Source organism: Palaemon carinicauda, chromosome 21 (genome assembly GCF_036898095.1).
Source record: "Palaemon carinicauda isolate YSFRI2023 chromosome 21, ASM3689809v2, whole genome shotgun sequence".
NCBI classification, from domain to species: Eukaryota; Metazoa; Arthropoda; class Malacostraca; order Decapoda; family Palaemonidae; genus Palaemon; species Palaemon carinicauda.
The window spans coordinates 29,630,159-29,646,342 of NC_090745.1; the positions used below are offsets into that span (position 1 = coordinate 29,630,159).

The following is a 16,184-nucleotide window of genomic DNA, read 5'->3' on the forward strand; positions in this document are numbered from 1 at the left end:
TAACCAAATTTATCAATCTGACCACTTAACCATATTTAATATAGGGGAAATATTACAAGGTGATTTACTCTAAATCTAATAAAATTAATAATAAACGGATGGTTTGGGTAACGAATCTTAAATATTATTAGCCTTTGAAACAGTTTTTAATTAAATTGTCAGAAAACAAAAGCTTAATTGGAAGTGGAAAAATCTAATGTGAAATCTTCAATTTCACTGCTTAGGGTCGACTGCCAAATGAAACCAGATTTATGTCTAAAACTTTTTTGTCTATGTCTAAAACTTTTTTGTCTAATAGGTGGTTAAAGTCATCTGAAAAAAAATAAGTTTCAAAGACTTACCGTCACATTGCCAGAAGATGCATAGCCATTAAAAGTAAACGTGAGTTCCGCCAAGGCCTCCTCTTCAGCATACAGAGGCTTTTGTTTCGAGGCAGATTCCCATACAGCTTTATCTTCAAGACTGTCCACAATGCGAACCTGAAAGTTTAAGATGACTGGCATAGAGTTTTGTATTCATCAATACCCCCAGAACTGGAAACCATGGTAAAGAGGAATAAAAAGTGGATGTGATGCTGGAGGGTAGGGGGGAGGGCCTGAATGGATGCGTCCAAAGATCTTTAGCAATGCCTAAAGTGCATAGCAATTAAAGTCTTATCAGAAGTATCCCATTTATCCAGTTTATATTGATTATTTTATATCATTTTTACTTCACAAAGAAATAAATAAATATACTTTCATTAAACTGAATAAAAATAACCTGGGAAGTGAATACATGTGCTATACTTTTGCATATCAGTATTGGAATAAAAAGGCATTGCTGACATTTTTAATAGGCCTTTGGGTTAAGGGACTTTGGAAAAACAAAAACCAAAGCAATTTTTTCCACAAACAACAAACCAGTCCTTGATAAGTCAAACATTAATGGCTTAAACAAGCACTTGATAAGTGTCTGATTAATTTAATAAAAACTACTTAAGTATTATTCCAAGAGCTTCTGAGACTTGCATGATGCCTAGCAGTTGAGAGTTTGAAAACGGATTTTGAGCGAAGCGAAAAATCTATTTTTGGGTGAGATAGCCATGGCGTCCTGATGGAAGGTTCCTGTTTGGTAGCTTCCTTGGGTATAAGACTACTAAGATATTCCCAGAGAATTTAACCACAGGTTATCACAGAATTCTAACTTCTGGAGCGAGTATCTCAAAGGTTTCCCTTTAAGACATCGTAATACAACAGGGGACACGCATGTCTGGTCGTGCCACATAGCTATCTCCACCCCGAACAGAGTTAACGCTTCGGTGTGTAAGGGCTGAGAATAGCTGGGAGCCGTTCCACAGCTAATCTCACTCGTGGCTACTACTGATACTCGAGACGTAAACAAACGGACGCCATTGCTCTAATGACGTCACGAGCGTCTTTATCCTGGCGCCAGTTGCTGCCCATCACCATGATACAATTGTGTAGGGTGGGAACAAACTGACGAAGTAGTAGGGAGGGTCCATCAGGACGCCATGGCTATCTCACCCAAAAATAGATTTTTCGCTTCGCTCAAAATCCGTTTTTTGGGCTCAAGCCATGGCGTCCTGATGGAAGAGTACCAGAGAATCAATGTATCGTGGTAGATTTTCCCCCAGAGTTAAGTGCCTAGGCATTGACAAAATAGCAAAGTAATCTTAGATAAGAACCATAGGAACGAAGTATCCTGCCCCCCATTGGTAGGAAGTTCCCATGGGCTATGCCGACGTCAAAGTGGTATTGAAGGACTATTCATCTTGACAGAAGAGCTCTTTAAGAGCTTAGAGATGAAGCAGAATGTTTGATATTTGTATAGGAACATTCTGAGTAGGTCAGTGGTGGTTGGGCACTGTGTGTAGGATTCATCTCCTGATTATCAGAAGTAAGTATTCGAGTAGGAACCTTACTGAGACAAGGTGAATATAATTTAAGGATAGACATCTTAAATTCTTCATGACCATAAGAAAGGAGGAATAAATAAAACTATGACAGTATGTATTTCATAGTAAGTAGGAGCTGAAAGAGACGCATAAGTAATAAAATAGAAATTTTATTTCACAATGCAGAAATTAAATAATTTACAGCAAAAGTAAAGTTCATTTACAGTAATAATAATGTACATAGAAATAAAGGCTTGCTCTTGAATCTGAAAGGGAATTTCAGGATTAGTAGGTACTCGTTCTCGAGGAACGCAAGTCTTTAAATAACACATCATGCTCAAGGCATGCGGCACTTGTGTAACACTATGACATTTCACCTGGGATAAGAACAGTTATAAAAGCACTAAGTGTTTTTAGACATCACTATGAATCACTCGAGGGTCAACATAGGCACCCGAAGAGTTAGAGTCCCAAATAACTCACTGTTCTACGCAGAGTTAGGTGCAGGTTTCATAACACTACCTGCGGCTACCACAAAATGTTTGATTTCGTGCACTTGTTTCGCATAATGTTTAAAGAAAACTCGCGAGGACTTCCAGCCCGTAAAGTTTTTAAGGCTCTCAAAGTCCATGCTCTGAAAGAAGTTCAGAGAAGATGCCACTTTTCTAGGATCATGACCAGCGGGTGTACTGTTCGGATCCGCTCTGCGAATGAAGTAGGTGATTTTCGCTCTTAATTGTTTCAGTGACAGGTCGCTGCCCGATGTTTCTCCTTTGAAGAGTTGGCCTCCACCAAAGTTTGAAGTTCTGCGAAGATAGACCTTGAGGCTCTCTACTGGACATAGAGAGACATCCTCCTTCAGGGGGCATATTCTCCAAGGGCCCCATCTTTTGGTGGGTAATTCATTTTTGGCGAGAAACGTCGGATCAGGGGAGAGGGTCACTTCTCCTGAATCAGCAAACAGGATGTGTCCCTCTTCTCTTGATAATGCCACTATTTCGCTGACTCGAGCTCCCGAGGCGAGAGCAAATAAAAATATAACTTTCTGAGTCAGATCCTTGAGGGGGCATGAATCGTTGTCCAAGTTTGAGGCGAAATGGAGCACCTTGTCTAGTGACCAGGAGATCGGTTTCGGAGGGGGTGCTGGGCGTAGGCGAGCACATGCTTTCGGCAGTTTGTTAAAGATGTCGTTGGACAGATCAATTTGGAAAGCATATAGAATTGGTCTAGTCAAAGCCGATTTGCAGGTTGAAATCGTATTGGCTGCTAATCCTTGTCCATGAAGGTGAATGAAGAAGGACATACAGAAATCAATGGTGATTTCTTTAGGATTTTTTGCTTTAACAAAGGAGACCCATTTCCTCCAGGATGATTCATATTGCCGTCTCGTGGATTCGGTCTTGTATTCCTCTAGGAAGTCTAGACTTTTCTTCGAGATCCCAAACCTCTTCTTTGCGGCAAGGGAGAGAAAATCATGAGATGAAGGTCCTTGATTTTCGATGATGAAGCGAAGACAGTCGACTTCTGTACTTGTTGAGAGAGAACTGGGCCCGGGAGAGGGATCAGCTTGGGCTGCAGCTCCAGGACCAGGGGGTACCAGTTGCTCCGGGGCCACTTGGGAGCCACTAGGGCCGCTGTCCCTTTGAAGGTTCTCAGTTTGGAGAGGACTTTCAACAGAAGGTTGGTGGGAGGGAACAGGTATATCTTCGACCATCTGTTCCAGTCCAGTGACATGGCGTCCACCGCTTCTGCTTTGGGGTCCTCGTACGGGGCTACGTACAGAGGAAGTTGATTGTTGTCGCTCGTTGCAAAGAGATCTATCTGAAGTTCTGGGACTTGATGAGAGATGAAGGAGAATGATCTTGCGTCTAGAGACCATTCCGACTCTATCGGGTTTGTCCGAGATAGAGCATCCGCTGTCACGTTGCGGAATCCTTGTAGGTGAACTGCAGACAGGTGCCACTTCTTCTTCTCCGCCAGACGGAAGATTGGGAGAAGCACCTGATTTATCTGGGGCGATCTTGAGCCCTGGCGATTGAGACAACGAACTACCACCGAGTTGTCTAGGGTTAGACGGATGTGGATCGAGGGAGGCGGGGATAGCTTCTTCAGAGTAAGAAGGACCGCCATGGCCTCCAAGATGTTTATGTGGAACGTCTTGAATAGTGGAGACCAGGTCCCTTGAGCTTGTTTCAGGTGGGAGTGACCTCCCCAGCCCTCCAGTGAGGCATCCGTGTGGATGTTGAGTGATGGAGGAGGGTGTTGGAGAGGAATGGACCTTTTCAGGGCCATTGCTTCCGACCACGGCTTTAGGAGGCGTCGAAGTCTGTTTGGAAGCCGTCTCTTGAGGTCTCTTCGAGCGATGGATGCCGATCGTCTCCAGACTCCCGCGGCATCCTTTAGCTGTGCACGAAGCACTGGGTTTGTCACTGAGGCGAATTGTAGAGAGCCTAGAACTCGTTCCTGCTGTCGTCTTGAAATGCGTTTGGATTTCAGTAGTCGCTTGACAGACCCTGCTATTTCCTTCCTTTTCTTCTGGGGGATGGAAAGGCGGTGTGACTGAAGATTCCAGTGGATTCCCAGCCACTGAAACTTCTGAGCTGGAGAGAGGCGAGATTTCTTCTCGTTGATCTTGAATCCCAGGTGTTCTAGGTACTGGGTAACTTCGTCGCAAGACTTTGTACACTCTTCGGGCGATGGAGCCCAGACTAGCCAGTCGTCGAGGTAGGCCATCACCTGGACGTTTCTTAGGCGGAGCTGTTGTACTATGGCATCCGCCAGCTTTGTGAAGATCCGAGGGGCCACATTGAGGCCGAATGGCATGGCCCGGAAGGCGTAGCTTTTCCTTTGGAGTCGAAATCCTAGGTAGGAGGAAGCGTGATGGTTCATTGGAATGTGCCAATAGGCATCCGCCAGGTCTATAGAGACCGTGTAGGAACCTTGAGGCAGAAGGGTCCTTATTTGTTGAAGCGTCAGCATCTTGAATTTGTTGTTCTCTATGAACTTGTTGAGGGGGGATAAGTCCAGAATGACTCTGAGCTTGTCTGAGTCCTTCTTGGGAACGCAAAACAGTCTCCCTTGGAACCTGGTGGACTTTACCTTCCTTATCACCTTCTTGTTCAAGAGGTCTAGAATATATTCTTCCAGAATGGGGGTCGATTGTTGGAAGAACCGCTGGAAGATTGGGGGTGGTTGCACCCAACTCCAGCCTAGACCGTTCTTGATGATGCTGTGTGCCCAAGGATCGAAGGTCCAACGATCCTGGAATTGGCGGAGTCTTCCTCCCACCGGAAGCACTTCATTGCTTCTGGTGTCCCGAGGACTTGTTGCCTCGGCCGCTAGCTCCCTTTCCTCCTCTACCTCTGGAGGGACGACGAGAGGCGTCTCTGCTTGCACCCCTGGACGAGCCTCTACCTCTGGCATGAAAGGTAGTGGATGGCTGTTCAAAGGCAGGGGTGAAGACCGGTGACTGTGACAACACCGGTTGGGGGACCAATTGAAAGGTCTGTTGTGGTTGGGCAACCACTTGGGAGGTAGCGGGTCCCGGAAACTGACGTCTTTGTTGACGTTGCTGGGGTTTCGGTTTCTGAGGTTTCCTCTTAGGCTGAGGTCCATCGTCCTGAGAGGTTTTCCTTTTCCTGGACATGCCCCACTTGTGGAGAAGGTTCCTATTCTCCGTGGCGGCTCTGTCCGTTATTTCCTTGACAAGGTCCGAAGGAAACAGGTGCTTTCCCCAGATGTTGGAGGAAATCAGCCTCCGGGGTTCGTGTTTCACGGTGGCACCGACAAACACGAATTCACGACAGGCTCTACGAGCCTTTATGAAATGGTACAAGTCCTTCATTACCGTCAGTAAGTGGGATTTGGCCAGTACCATGTAGTGATCGGGTACTGCTGTGTCACAGGCCATAACTTCAAGTTGGACTTGATGAGAAAGAGACGCTGCAAGCCTCTCCTTCGTGTCTTGTTCCCGGCGAAGGAGGTGATCATTGAGCTTAGGGAGGTCTTCATTAAACTGACGTCCGGCAACGTCAGGATCAAGCCTACCCACAACGAAAGTATGTTGGACATCTTTCCATTGTCTAGTGTCAGGGGGCGTTACGATGGAGAAGGGTCTGCACTCCTCCAGTGCAGGGCAGGGTTTCCCTTCTTCCGCCGCCTTAAGGCATGCAGCCAAGGCCTTTTCCAAAAATGGAAGAATCGCAGTGTCGGGAGCGACATAAGTAGGATGCTTCTTGCTCAAGGCAGGAAGCTTAGAGCAGGTAAAGCCCCTGCTCTTAAATGCGGAGGCTAGCATAGCCTGGGCCTTTGCGAGATCGAACACTATCTCTTCCTTAGGTTCGGTCTCCTCCTTCGAGGCAGGTTCAGAACGAAGCCGGACGTAACAGTCCGGGTAGGCCTCGAAGCTTGGGAAGAATTCCACATCTTCCAACGGGACCGTGCCGATTTTGTCACTAACAAATATCCTGCCGGTCGCAATAACCATATGCTCTGCATACCTCCACGGGTTGGCATGAGAGCAAGCTGGGAGATCCTTAACCGAGATCTTCTTCGGTTCTCTGGATCCAATCATAGACCTGATGGACTCCTGGTTCTCCTTCAGTCTGTCGTCCATGACAGCTCTAATCAGTCGGATCAGTTCTTGTGTAGAGGAAGAAGGATCCGGGGTCGAGGAGGTAGACGGAATGGACACATCCGTCGGTGTAGGAGTAGGCGGAGGGATGGACGAGGGAGTAGCTCCAATCTCCGACTCGGTGTATTCCACCTTGTCTTCGTCCTCTTCGGCTCCTTGAGCCATAAGCGTCTTCTCCGTGTCTTCCGAGACGTCAGAGATCTGTTCATCCTCTTCGGAATCTAGGCGACACTCGTGCATGGACTGAGCCATGACCACATCAGGTTCCACCGTAATTTGGACAGTGGGGATTGCTTCCTTTGGAACCACTGAATCAGGGGAGGCCTTAGGGAACAGCAGGGACCTCAGTTCTTCGGTGGCCAGGTACGGTCCAGTGGCATTCCTCTGAAAACCACGCACCCACTTGCGCAGTTTCTCACGAGCAATGTCTCTAACCTCCGCTGAGGGAGGGTTATGGAAGGCCTCAACTAGGTAGGCCTGGCAGACCGTACAATCCAGTGGATTCCAGAACTTCCAATCCCCTCTCTTGTCTGAGCAAGGGGCGTGAGTCCTGCACGCCGTATGTCCGTAAAACTGGGAGCGTTTCACGGCACAGTATGCGAAATCGCACTTCATCTGCTCCTCCTTTCCAGAAGAAGGCGAGGCTGAAGGTAACGACATAGCGAAGATGCAAAACGATAAAGTTCACACAAGGGAAAATCCGTCTCAGTAGGGCAGCTACTAAACAAAGGATAAAGACGCTCGTGACGTCATTAGAGCAATGGCGTCCGTTTGTTTACGTCTCGAGTATCAGTAGTAGCCACGAGTGAGATTAGCTGTGGAACGGCTCCCAGCTATTCTCAGCCCTTACACACCGAAGCGTTAACTCTGTTCGGGGTGGAGATAGCTATGTGGCACGACCAGACATGCGTGTCCCCTGTTGTATTACGATGTCTTAAAGGGAAACCTTTGAGATACTCGCTCCAGAAGTTAGAATTCTGTGATAACCTGTGGTTAAATTCTCTGGGAATATCTTAGTAGTCTTATACCCAAGGAAGCTACCAAACAGGAACCTTCCATCAGGACGCCATGGCTTGAGCCCAAAAAGAGGATTAGAAAAAATACTGACCAGATTAGGAACATCAGGACTTGGGTATGAGAGGAGAACTTCATATGGAACGAGATGCACTTCGTCAAGACCCTGTTCCTTCCAACGACCCTCGATCCACCTGGCCAATTCCCGCTCTCCCTCGGTGCCACCAAGACTAGGTTTTCTGGTTATTTCCCTGCAAAAAGTTTTGGATTTAGAATGTCACATAAATGTCTTAACTTTTTGGTCTTGGCACAAATGGCTGGTTATTCTCCATCCAAATGGGTGATATTCTAAGCTTAAATGCTGTATAATGTGGTAAGCCCAAAAGTAACCATGCTATAATAATTGCCCTGGAGTCATTTCAAGTTACTACTAATAACATGCACATGGTAATGATGGAATATTGGATCTTTAATCCAAAACCAATTTTTATTTACCCCAAACCATTTTTTTTCATACCCACAACAATTTCTTACATCAATGCTCTATTACAGACGTGCTTACACAGGTGGTTGCTCAGGATCTGCTTAATTTCAATTGCTAATTAACAGTAAGTAAATTACAATATATTAGTTGTTCATAAAAAAATACAAACATATAGGCCTACCACTTAAACACAAATACAGGTTGTAGATATGCATAAAACGGATTTTGAGCAAAGAGAAAAATCTATTTTTGGGTGAGAGTGCCATGTCATCCTGAGGGAAGGTTCCTTTAGGTAGCTTTCTAAGGGATATTTGCTACAGTGATACTCCCAAAGAAATAAACCGAAGGTCTCCAGGATTCTAACTCATGGCGCGAGTATCCAATTAAGAATATCGCATAATATTAGGGGACGTATTTTTAGATACGGCACATAGCAATCTTCACCCCGAATAGATTTAAGTCTTTGATGAAAGGGGGGAAGCGTGGCGAAATAAGGGGGTGCCGATCTAGGTACCTGGTGGACATCCTTCCCCATTACTACTATGACTTCATTCCTTCTCTTGTCGTTAAGCAGGAATGACCGCAGATAAAGTAATTTTAAGAGGGGTCAGCAAAGGGAGGGTCCATCAGGACGACATGGCACTCTCACCCAAAAATAGATTTTTCGCTTTGCTCAAAATCCGTTTTTTGGGCTCAGCCATGTAGTCCTGATGGAAACATACTAAAGAATTAACTTGAAATTACTATAGCTGTGGGTTTGTTTATGTGCCTTCTACCTTGAATGGTTTTCCTTATCTGGTCTGCTAGACTTTTATGTGAAATTCCAGTTAACTGTCATTTCCACTAGACCTGGAACTGGTTTAGTGCTTCCTGCCCCCTGCAAGGAAAGTGTCGACATTGACAATAAGGATTCAAGGCTTGAATTTCCGTAGGAACGGAAGGTAAAACTTTAGAGATTACCTTTCACATACCTTGGAAATCTGTATCCTGATTTGGAGTTGGGCCCTTCTAGGGTTTAATTAAAACTCCAGCATGTTTTATTTGTCTGCAACTGAGATAGCAGCAATAAGACGCAAATATGTTTAGTATTTTTACCTTGCAACTAGATTATCAAATGTAGTTACAATAGAGTATAAATCTGATCCATCATTGAAAAAACATCAGGGTCCATATTTTCTCTTGTAGAAAAAATATGTAATTTCATTATCTGAATAATGCCACTCAATGGAGATGTGAAACCAAATCTGACTGACTTGTACAGATTTTGGGAATGCATAAACACTATGACGCAAACGTTCACTCGGCACTGGTGTTATTGGTTGGATATGCACCTATATGGAACAGTGTGTTAATCATTGTTGTGATTTGCACTCGAGGGTAAGTGTACCCCTGCACCCGATGCACTGGAAAAGTCCCAAAGTAGTTCACTGTTCATCGCAGCGCTAGACGACGGGTTTTATAACACTACCCGCCGCCACCATAAAATGTTTTATTTCATGTACTTGCTTCGCATAGTGTTTGTAAAAGACCCTGGATGATCTCCACCCAGTGTATGAGCGGAGTCTTCGAAAGTCCATGTGTTGAAAGAAGTTCAACGAAGAAGCAACTTTCCTCAGATCGTGACCTGCAGGTGTACTGTCAGGATCCGCTCTGCGAATAAAGTAGGTGAGCTTTGTTCTTAGTTGTCTTAGGGATAGGTTTGATCCTGAGGTTTCCCCTCTGAAGAGCTGTCCTCCCTTGAAGACTGAAGTTCTTCGAAGATAGACCTTAAGACACTCTACTGGGCACAGAGAGGTATCTTCATTCAGTGGACAAATTCTCCAAGGACCCCACCTCTTGGTGGGTAGCTCATTCTAGGCAAGAAAGGCAGGATCAGGAAAGAGGTTCAGTTCTCCTGTGTCTAAGAACTGAATATGGCCTTCGTTTCTAGATAAGGCCACTATTTCACTAACTCTAGCCCCTGAGGCTATGGCAAACAGAAAAATTACTCTGTGTTAGATCCTTTAGAGTACAATTCTCATTGTTTAGGTTTGAAGCATAGTGCAAGACTTAGTTCAAAGACTCCGTGATGGGCTTTGGTGGGGTTGCTGGCTTAAGTCTAGCGCATGCTTTTGGGATCTTTTTAAAGATCTCACTAGAGGTCCACTCCAAAAGCATACAGAAGTGGTCTAGCCATGGCTGACTTACACGAATTAATCGTAGTGGAAGCCAGGCCTTGTTTGTGTATTAATGTGAAGAAAGCTAGACAGAAATCTATAGATATTTCTGTCGGTTCCTTTGATTTCACAAAGGACACCCATTTCTTCCATGACGACTCATATTGTCTCCTATTCGAACTTGACTTATGCTCTTCGATGAAGTCAACTTTATCATTAAAGATTCTGAACCTTTTGTTCGCCGCTAGGGCGAGAAAATCGCGAGATGTAGGTTGTTGGTTCTCGAGGATGAAGCGTAGGCAGTTGACTTCTGGACCAGTTGGGATAATGCTGGGTCTGGCAGAGGGAACAGCTTCAGTTTCAGTTCTAGAACTAGAGGGAACCAATTGCTTTTGGGCCACTTGGGGGCCACTTGGGGGCTACTACTGCTGCTGTCCTTCTGAAGGATCTTAGCTTGTCGAGGACTCTTAGCAGGAGGATGGTAGGTGGAAACAGGTAAATGTGATACCACCTGTTCCGGTCAAGGGACATGGTGTCCATCGCCTCTGCTTGAGGGTCCATCTAAGGGGCTACATAACAAGGTAGTCTTTTGTTGTCGCTTGTTGTGAAGAGGTCAGTCTGCAGTTCCGGGACTTTATCCGAGGTGAAGGAGAATGGGTCTGCGTCTAGGGACCATTCTGTCTCTATGGGCTTTCGCCTGTATAGAGCATCCGCCGTCACATTGCAGAACCCTTGTAGGTGAACAGCTGATAGGTGCCATCCCTTCTTCCTTGTCAGGTGGAAGGTGACTAATATCACATGTCTGATGTGAGATGATCTCAAACCTTGTCGATTTAGACATTTTGCTATCCCTTCGTTGTTCAGGGCCAATCTGATGTGGATTGTTCTGCGAGGGAATAATCTCTTCAACGTAGGAAAACTGCCATAGCTTCCAAAATGTTGATATGATAAGTTTTGAACTGGTGCGACCAATTCCCTTGCACTTTTCTCTCGTGAGAATGGTCACCCTATCCTTTCGAGGAGGAGTCCATGTGTACCTCCACTGATGGTTGTGGTGGTTGCAGGAGAATTGTTCGTGCTAGGCTCATAGATATTGACCACGGCCTTACCTGTGTGCGCAACAGGGTCGGGGTCAACCTTGGTTGATCTTTTCAAGCATTTGATACATATCTTCTCCTGACTCCCGACGCATCTTTTAGACGTGCTTTTAGCACCGGGTCTGTCACTGCCGTAAACTGGAGAGAGTCCAATACTCTTTCCTATTGCCGTCTTGAAATCCTCTTGTGACGGATTAGTCTCTTGACAGATCCCTCTATCTCTCTCCTCTTCTTGGATGGAATGGAGAGGTGGTGTGACTTTAAGTCCCATTGGATTCCTAGCCATTGGAACTTCTGAGCTGAAAGAAGGAGAGACTTCTTGCGATTGATCTTGAAGCCCAGGTGTTACAGGAACTGGATCACCTTGTTGGCTGCCTGCAGACAAGTAGTCTTGGATGCTGCCCATGCCTGTCAATCGTCTAGATATGCTAGTACTTGAACTCCTTCGGAGTGTAGCTGCTGGACGATTGTGTCTGCCGGCTTCGTGAATATCCTTGGGGCTGTATTCAGTCGAAGGGCATTGCTCTGAAGACACTTCTTCTGTAGCATGAATCCTAGGTAGGATGAGAAAAGGCGGTTCAATAGAAGATGCCAGTGAGCATCTGTTGGGTCATTAAGACTGTATTTGCTCCTTTTGGTAGAAGGGTCCTTATGTGTTGCCAAGTAAACATCCGGAACTTGTTGTTCTTGATGAACTTGTTGAGTGGAGACAGTGTCATTCAGTTTGTCTGAGTCTTTCTTAGGAACACAAAACAGCATTCCCTGGAATTTGATGGACTTCGCTTTCCTTATTACCTTCTTGTTCAAGAGTTCTGAGGTATATTCTTCTCACAGGGGGGTGGAGTGTTGGAAGAATTTTGTTAAATGCAGTGGAGTTCTGTTCCATTTCCACCTGAGTCCATTCGTTAATAGGCTGTGGGCCCAGGGATCGAAGGTCCAGCGATCCCGAAAGTGATATGGTCTGCCTCCTACCTGGAACCCCTCCTTGGATTTGTTTTCCTGACCTCGTCCTACTCGTCCCCAGGAGGAATCACCTCCGGGTGAACTTCTCTTAGGGCCATTTCCTTTCTGACTAAGGCGAAAGGAAGTCAACTGCCTCTCAACGTTGGGGTTAAACAATGGCGACTGAGCTACCAGTTGTTGAGGGACCATCTGGAAAGTGGTCTGAGGCATCGTGGTCATAGTCATGGCAGAAAGTTGTGCCGGTCTGCATGGTCTCCTTGCCTTTATATTCTTAGGCTGGGGACCTCCATTTGAGGAAGATTTCCTCTTTGAGCTCATGCCCCACTTTTGGAGAAGGTTCCAGTTCTCCGTGGTTGCTCTGGCTATGATCTCTTGGACCAGTTCCTATAGAAAAAGGTCTTTACCCCAGATGTTCGAGGTAATCAGATTCCTTGGTTCATGTCTCATGGTCGCTGAGGCCAAAACAAACTCTCTGCAGGCTTTCCTTGCTCTGAGGAAAGCATAGAAGTCTGGGGCTTTCTGTAGACTTCCACTCATTTCCAGGCAGTTCTGATGTGAAAGGAAGGACGTAATTCTCTTTGTCTCCTGTTTCCTCCTCAGAAGATGGTCTGGCAACTTCGGAAGGTTCTCATTGAACTGCTGGCCTGCTATCTCTGGATCCAACTTAGAGACGGAGAAGGTTAGCTGGACATCCTTCCACTTCTCCTCATAGGCAGGCAGTGCTAGAGAATGGTTTGCATTCCTCTAGGGTTGGGCAGGGTTTTCCCTCATCGACTGCCTTGATGGCAAAGTCTAGTACTTTCTCCGAAAGTGGAAAGAGATGGAGGAAGGAACAAGAAAGGTGGGATGTCTCTTGCTCAGTGCTGAGACTTTGGGGTTGGTGTACCCGGCTCCTTTCAAGGTTTTCATTCAGGAGGATGGCTTGTGCCTTGTCATGCTCGAAGACAATGACCTCTTTGGGTACCCTTTCCTCACGGGTTGCATGTTCATCCCGCAGTCTCACGCAACATTCTGGGTAAGCTGAAAAGTTAGGCCAGAACTCAAGATCTTCAATCAGTTTGGTCCCCAACTTCTCCGAGACGATTAGTTTCCCATTCATCATGGGCATATGCTCCGCATACCTTCAGAGGTTGGCTTCGGAGCAGTGAGAGAGATTCAGCACCTTAAGGGACTTCTTAGTAGAGCTCATGGTAGGTCCGCGGCAGTCCGTACTCTCCTGCAATAGTATCTGTTGCAGTCTGAGTGATTCTCTCATCGTCTCTTGTACCTTTTGGAACAACTACATCATCCATTGAATCGAAGAGAGGACCTCTTCATTCTTGACGGCATGTGCCACTGGTTGTGGAGTTGGGATTGAAGATATTAACGGCATAGGTTGATATGCCGTCACAGTGAACTGATGGTCTTCGGTTGCCGTTGAAACGGATCCTTCTTCCTCCGCTTGTGGATGTTTCACATCTTCTTCGGGGCCTCCTTGTAGTAGGGCCTTCTCAGTGTCATTGAACACTTCTGATGTCTTTTCTTGGTGGATGTCCATGCCTTCCAGTGCCTTGTCTATGTCTGCGTCGATCTTCAGTTGTATGAGGGAAGACTGGACCTGTTCCTGGGGCACCATCGCGCTTGGTAGAGCCTTGGGGATCAGTAGGCACCTTAGGGAGTCGTTGGGTAAGCACGGTCCCTGAAAATTCTTTTGAAATCTACTTGCCCATTTGTGAAGGGACTCCCTTGCTGTATCTCTCGTCTCTATGTTGAATGAGGGAGCTTCTCCAAAGCCGTTGCCCAGCAGGGTCTAACAGGTGGGACAACCCTTCGGATCCCAATACTTGAGGACTCCAGACACGATGCAGCAGGGGGCATGAGTCCTGCACTTCGTGTGGCCACAAAAGTCTTTGCCTTTGTGGCTGCAGGCTAAGGCTGCACACTTCTCCATTGGCTCCTCCTGTAAAGGAAAGGGGGCTCAATGAGTATATAATTTTTTATATCAATGGTATAAAAGAATACAATTTTTATCAACAATAGTAATTACTATCGTTTATGGTAGCTTAGGATAGTAAGCTTGAAAGGAAGTAGAAAAGACACATATCTGTGTTTCCCCTCCCAGGCCATTGCTGAGACCTCCGTCAGTAATTAATATTTAGTTCCCTGATAGGGAGAATACAAGGTAGGAGTAAACTCTAGGGACTAGAGTTAGGGTTAGTAAGCGCTATACTAACATTATCTACCTGTAGTATATATTAACATTGATCGGTGATTTTTTAAGATCCTGATGATCGAAATAAACCATCTGGGTGTTGAGGGAGTACCAAGCCTCAACATAAAATCGTGGTCCAAACAATAGACTGCGACAGGAAGCACAGAGTATGTTCGAAAATGTGTGTACTACTGTATAGATGTATACTATAGTTGGCCGGGGCACTGCCGGGGTTAGGTTAGTACCTGGCAGCACTAACCGATAGGAAGAGAGAAAGCATTTAGGAAGGAGAGATTCCTATTATTATGGTTAACATAACAATTGGTTTTGTAGGACTATCAGGCCGCCTACTGTCTCCTTGCTCGAATGAGAGTTCCAATGGAAGGGATAAGAATCTGATTCTGGCTCCCACCCATCCACAACGGGGCTGCCGCCACCGGCAACAATTGTGTATGGCAGTCCAACGGAGGTCTGAGGACTTCTCAAAGTATGTTAGGTTTCCCACCGGCAGCCGTCAGGGCCAGCTCAATCTTCCTCCAGTGAGATTCACTTCCGGTGAAGGAAGGATGTAAGGGGAAGGTGGCTGAAGTGGCTGCACTAACTGCCACCGGCAGGGTACCAGCTGGTAACGCAGTCAACCTGGCAAGCCGGGATGACTGTCAGAATACCGGTGAAAGAATGTTGCGACGGCACTAAAGGACAGAAGGGGGAAGGGGAAGGGTCTTGCAGTTCACTGGGAAGATTGGTGGCGTCAGGTATGCCGCCTACCTACAACAGTGAACTGAGGAAGCATGGCTTCCTCTGCTAACGACGTCGGCGGCGGCAGAGGAAACATGGTTCCTTCGCTGGCAACATCGTCGGCGGCAAGACAAGGGCACCCTGAGTTCGTCAATATCTAAATCAAAGCCGGAGCTCGACGGCAATGAAGAAGAAAGTGGTTGCCGCCTGTAGCGGCGGTGACACTCAAGGAGGGAGGAAGGGTTTAGCCTCTTTTCTCTGAGAGAGAATGTATATCATACCTTATCCATAGATTCTAGAAAATGTAAATTCTCATCCAAATCAATAAGGAATGATAGGGTGAGGCTAAACATGGGAATTACTTTACTAACGAATAAATGAGCGAGAGTAGTCTCGCTCTGGTAGGATCCCCGGCCAAGGTTTGGTACCGCCGGGGCTCCCGCCGCATACGATCAGTAAAGTCACATAATAGGACGAGGAATAAAATTCATGTATGCATGATCACCACTTGTATAATTTGCCTAAATAGCTAACATGACAAATTCGTAGATACAGTAATTTGTATTTTTCTTAACTATACAAACCATAGCTATTTAATAGGGGTATTACTTTCGGCGTAGCTGAAATGACGAGCCATTAGAATTTTAACGGGGGTTTACTACCCCACCGCTAGTTAGCAGGGGGTAGGGGAGGGTACCTTGCTACCCCCCTCACACACACCTGTGCTTGAGCTCAATTTGCTTGGAGGTAGGACTTCAAGGGGGATAGGGCTGGCAGGCAAGTTTGATTAAATAGCTAAGGTTTGTATAGTTAGGAAAAATACAAATTATCTACGAATTTGTCATTTGTTCCGTAACTGACATACAAACCACGCTATTTAATAGGGGTGACTCACCCATTAGGAAGGGTGGAACGTCCCAGCCAGTACTGGCTTTTGGCTTTGCCTGGGGGTTTGTTATTTGAGTGTGTCAGCACTCAAAAATAAGGAGTCCCTGCACCTCGCTAGAACCTTGC

General features: G+C 46.1%; 1 protein-coding gene across 1 annotated transcript in view; it reads right to left on the reverse strand.

Annotated features, from left to right (window-relative positions):
• The window catches only part of LOC137614810 (putative N-acetylated-alpha-linked acidic dipeptidase), a 154,387-nt gene extending 140,609 nt beyond the window's left edge, over positions 1–13,778 (reverse strand). Inside the window, exons 1-3 of the mRNA XM_068344474.1 lie at positions 13,525–13,778; positions 7,636–7,792; positions 342–479 (exon numbers count right to left, since the gene is read on the reverse strand). Coding sequence (XP_068200575.1) covers positions 342–479; positions 7,636–7,792; positions 13,525–13,778 — 549 coding nt within the window. The remainder of the gene's footprint in view (positions 1–341; positions 480–7,635; positions 7,793–13,524) is intronic.
• Positions 13,779–16,184: the final 2,406 nt, after the last annotated feature.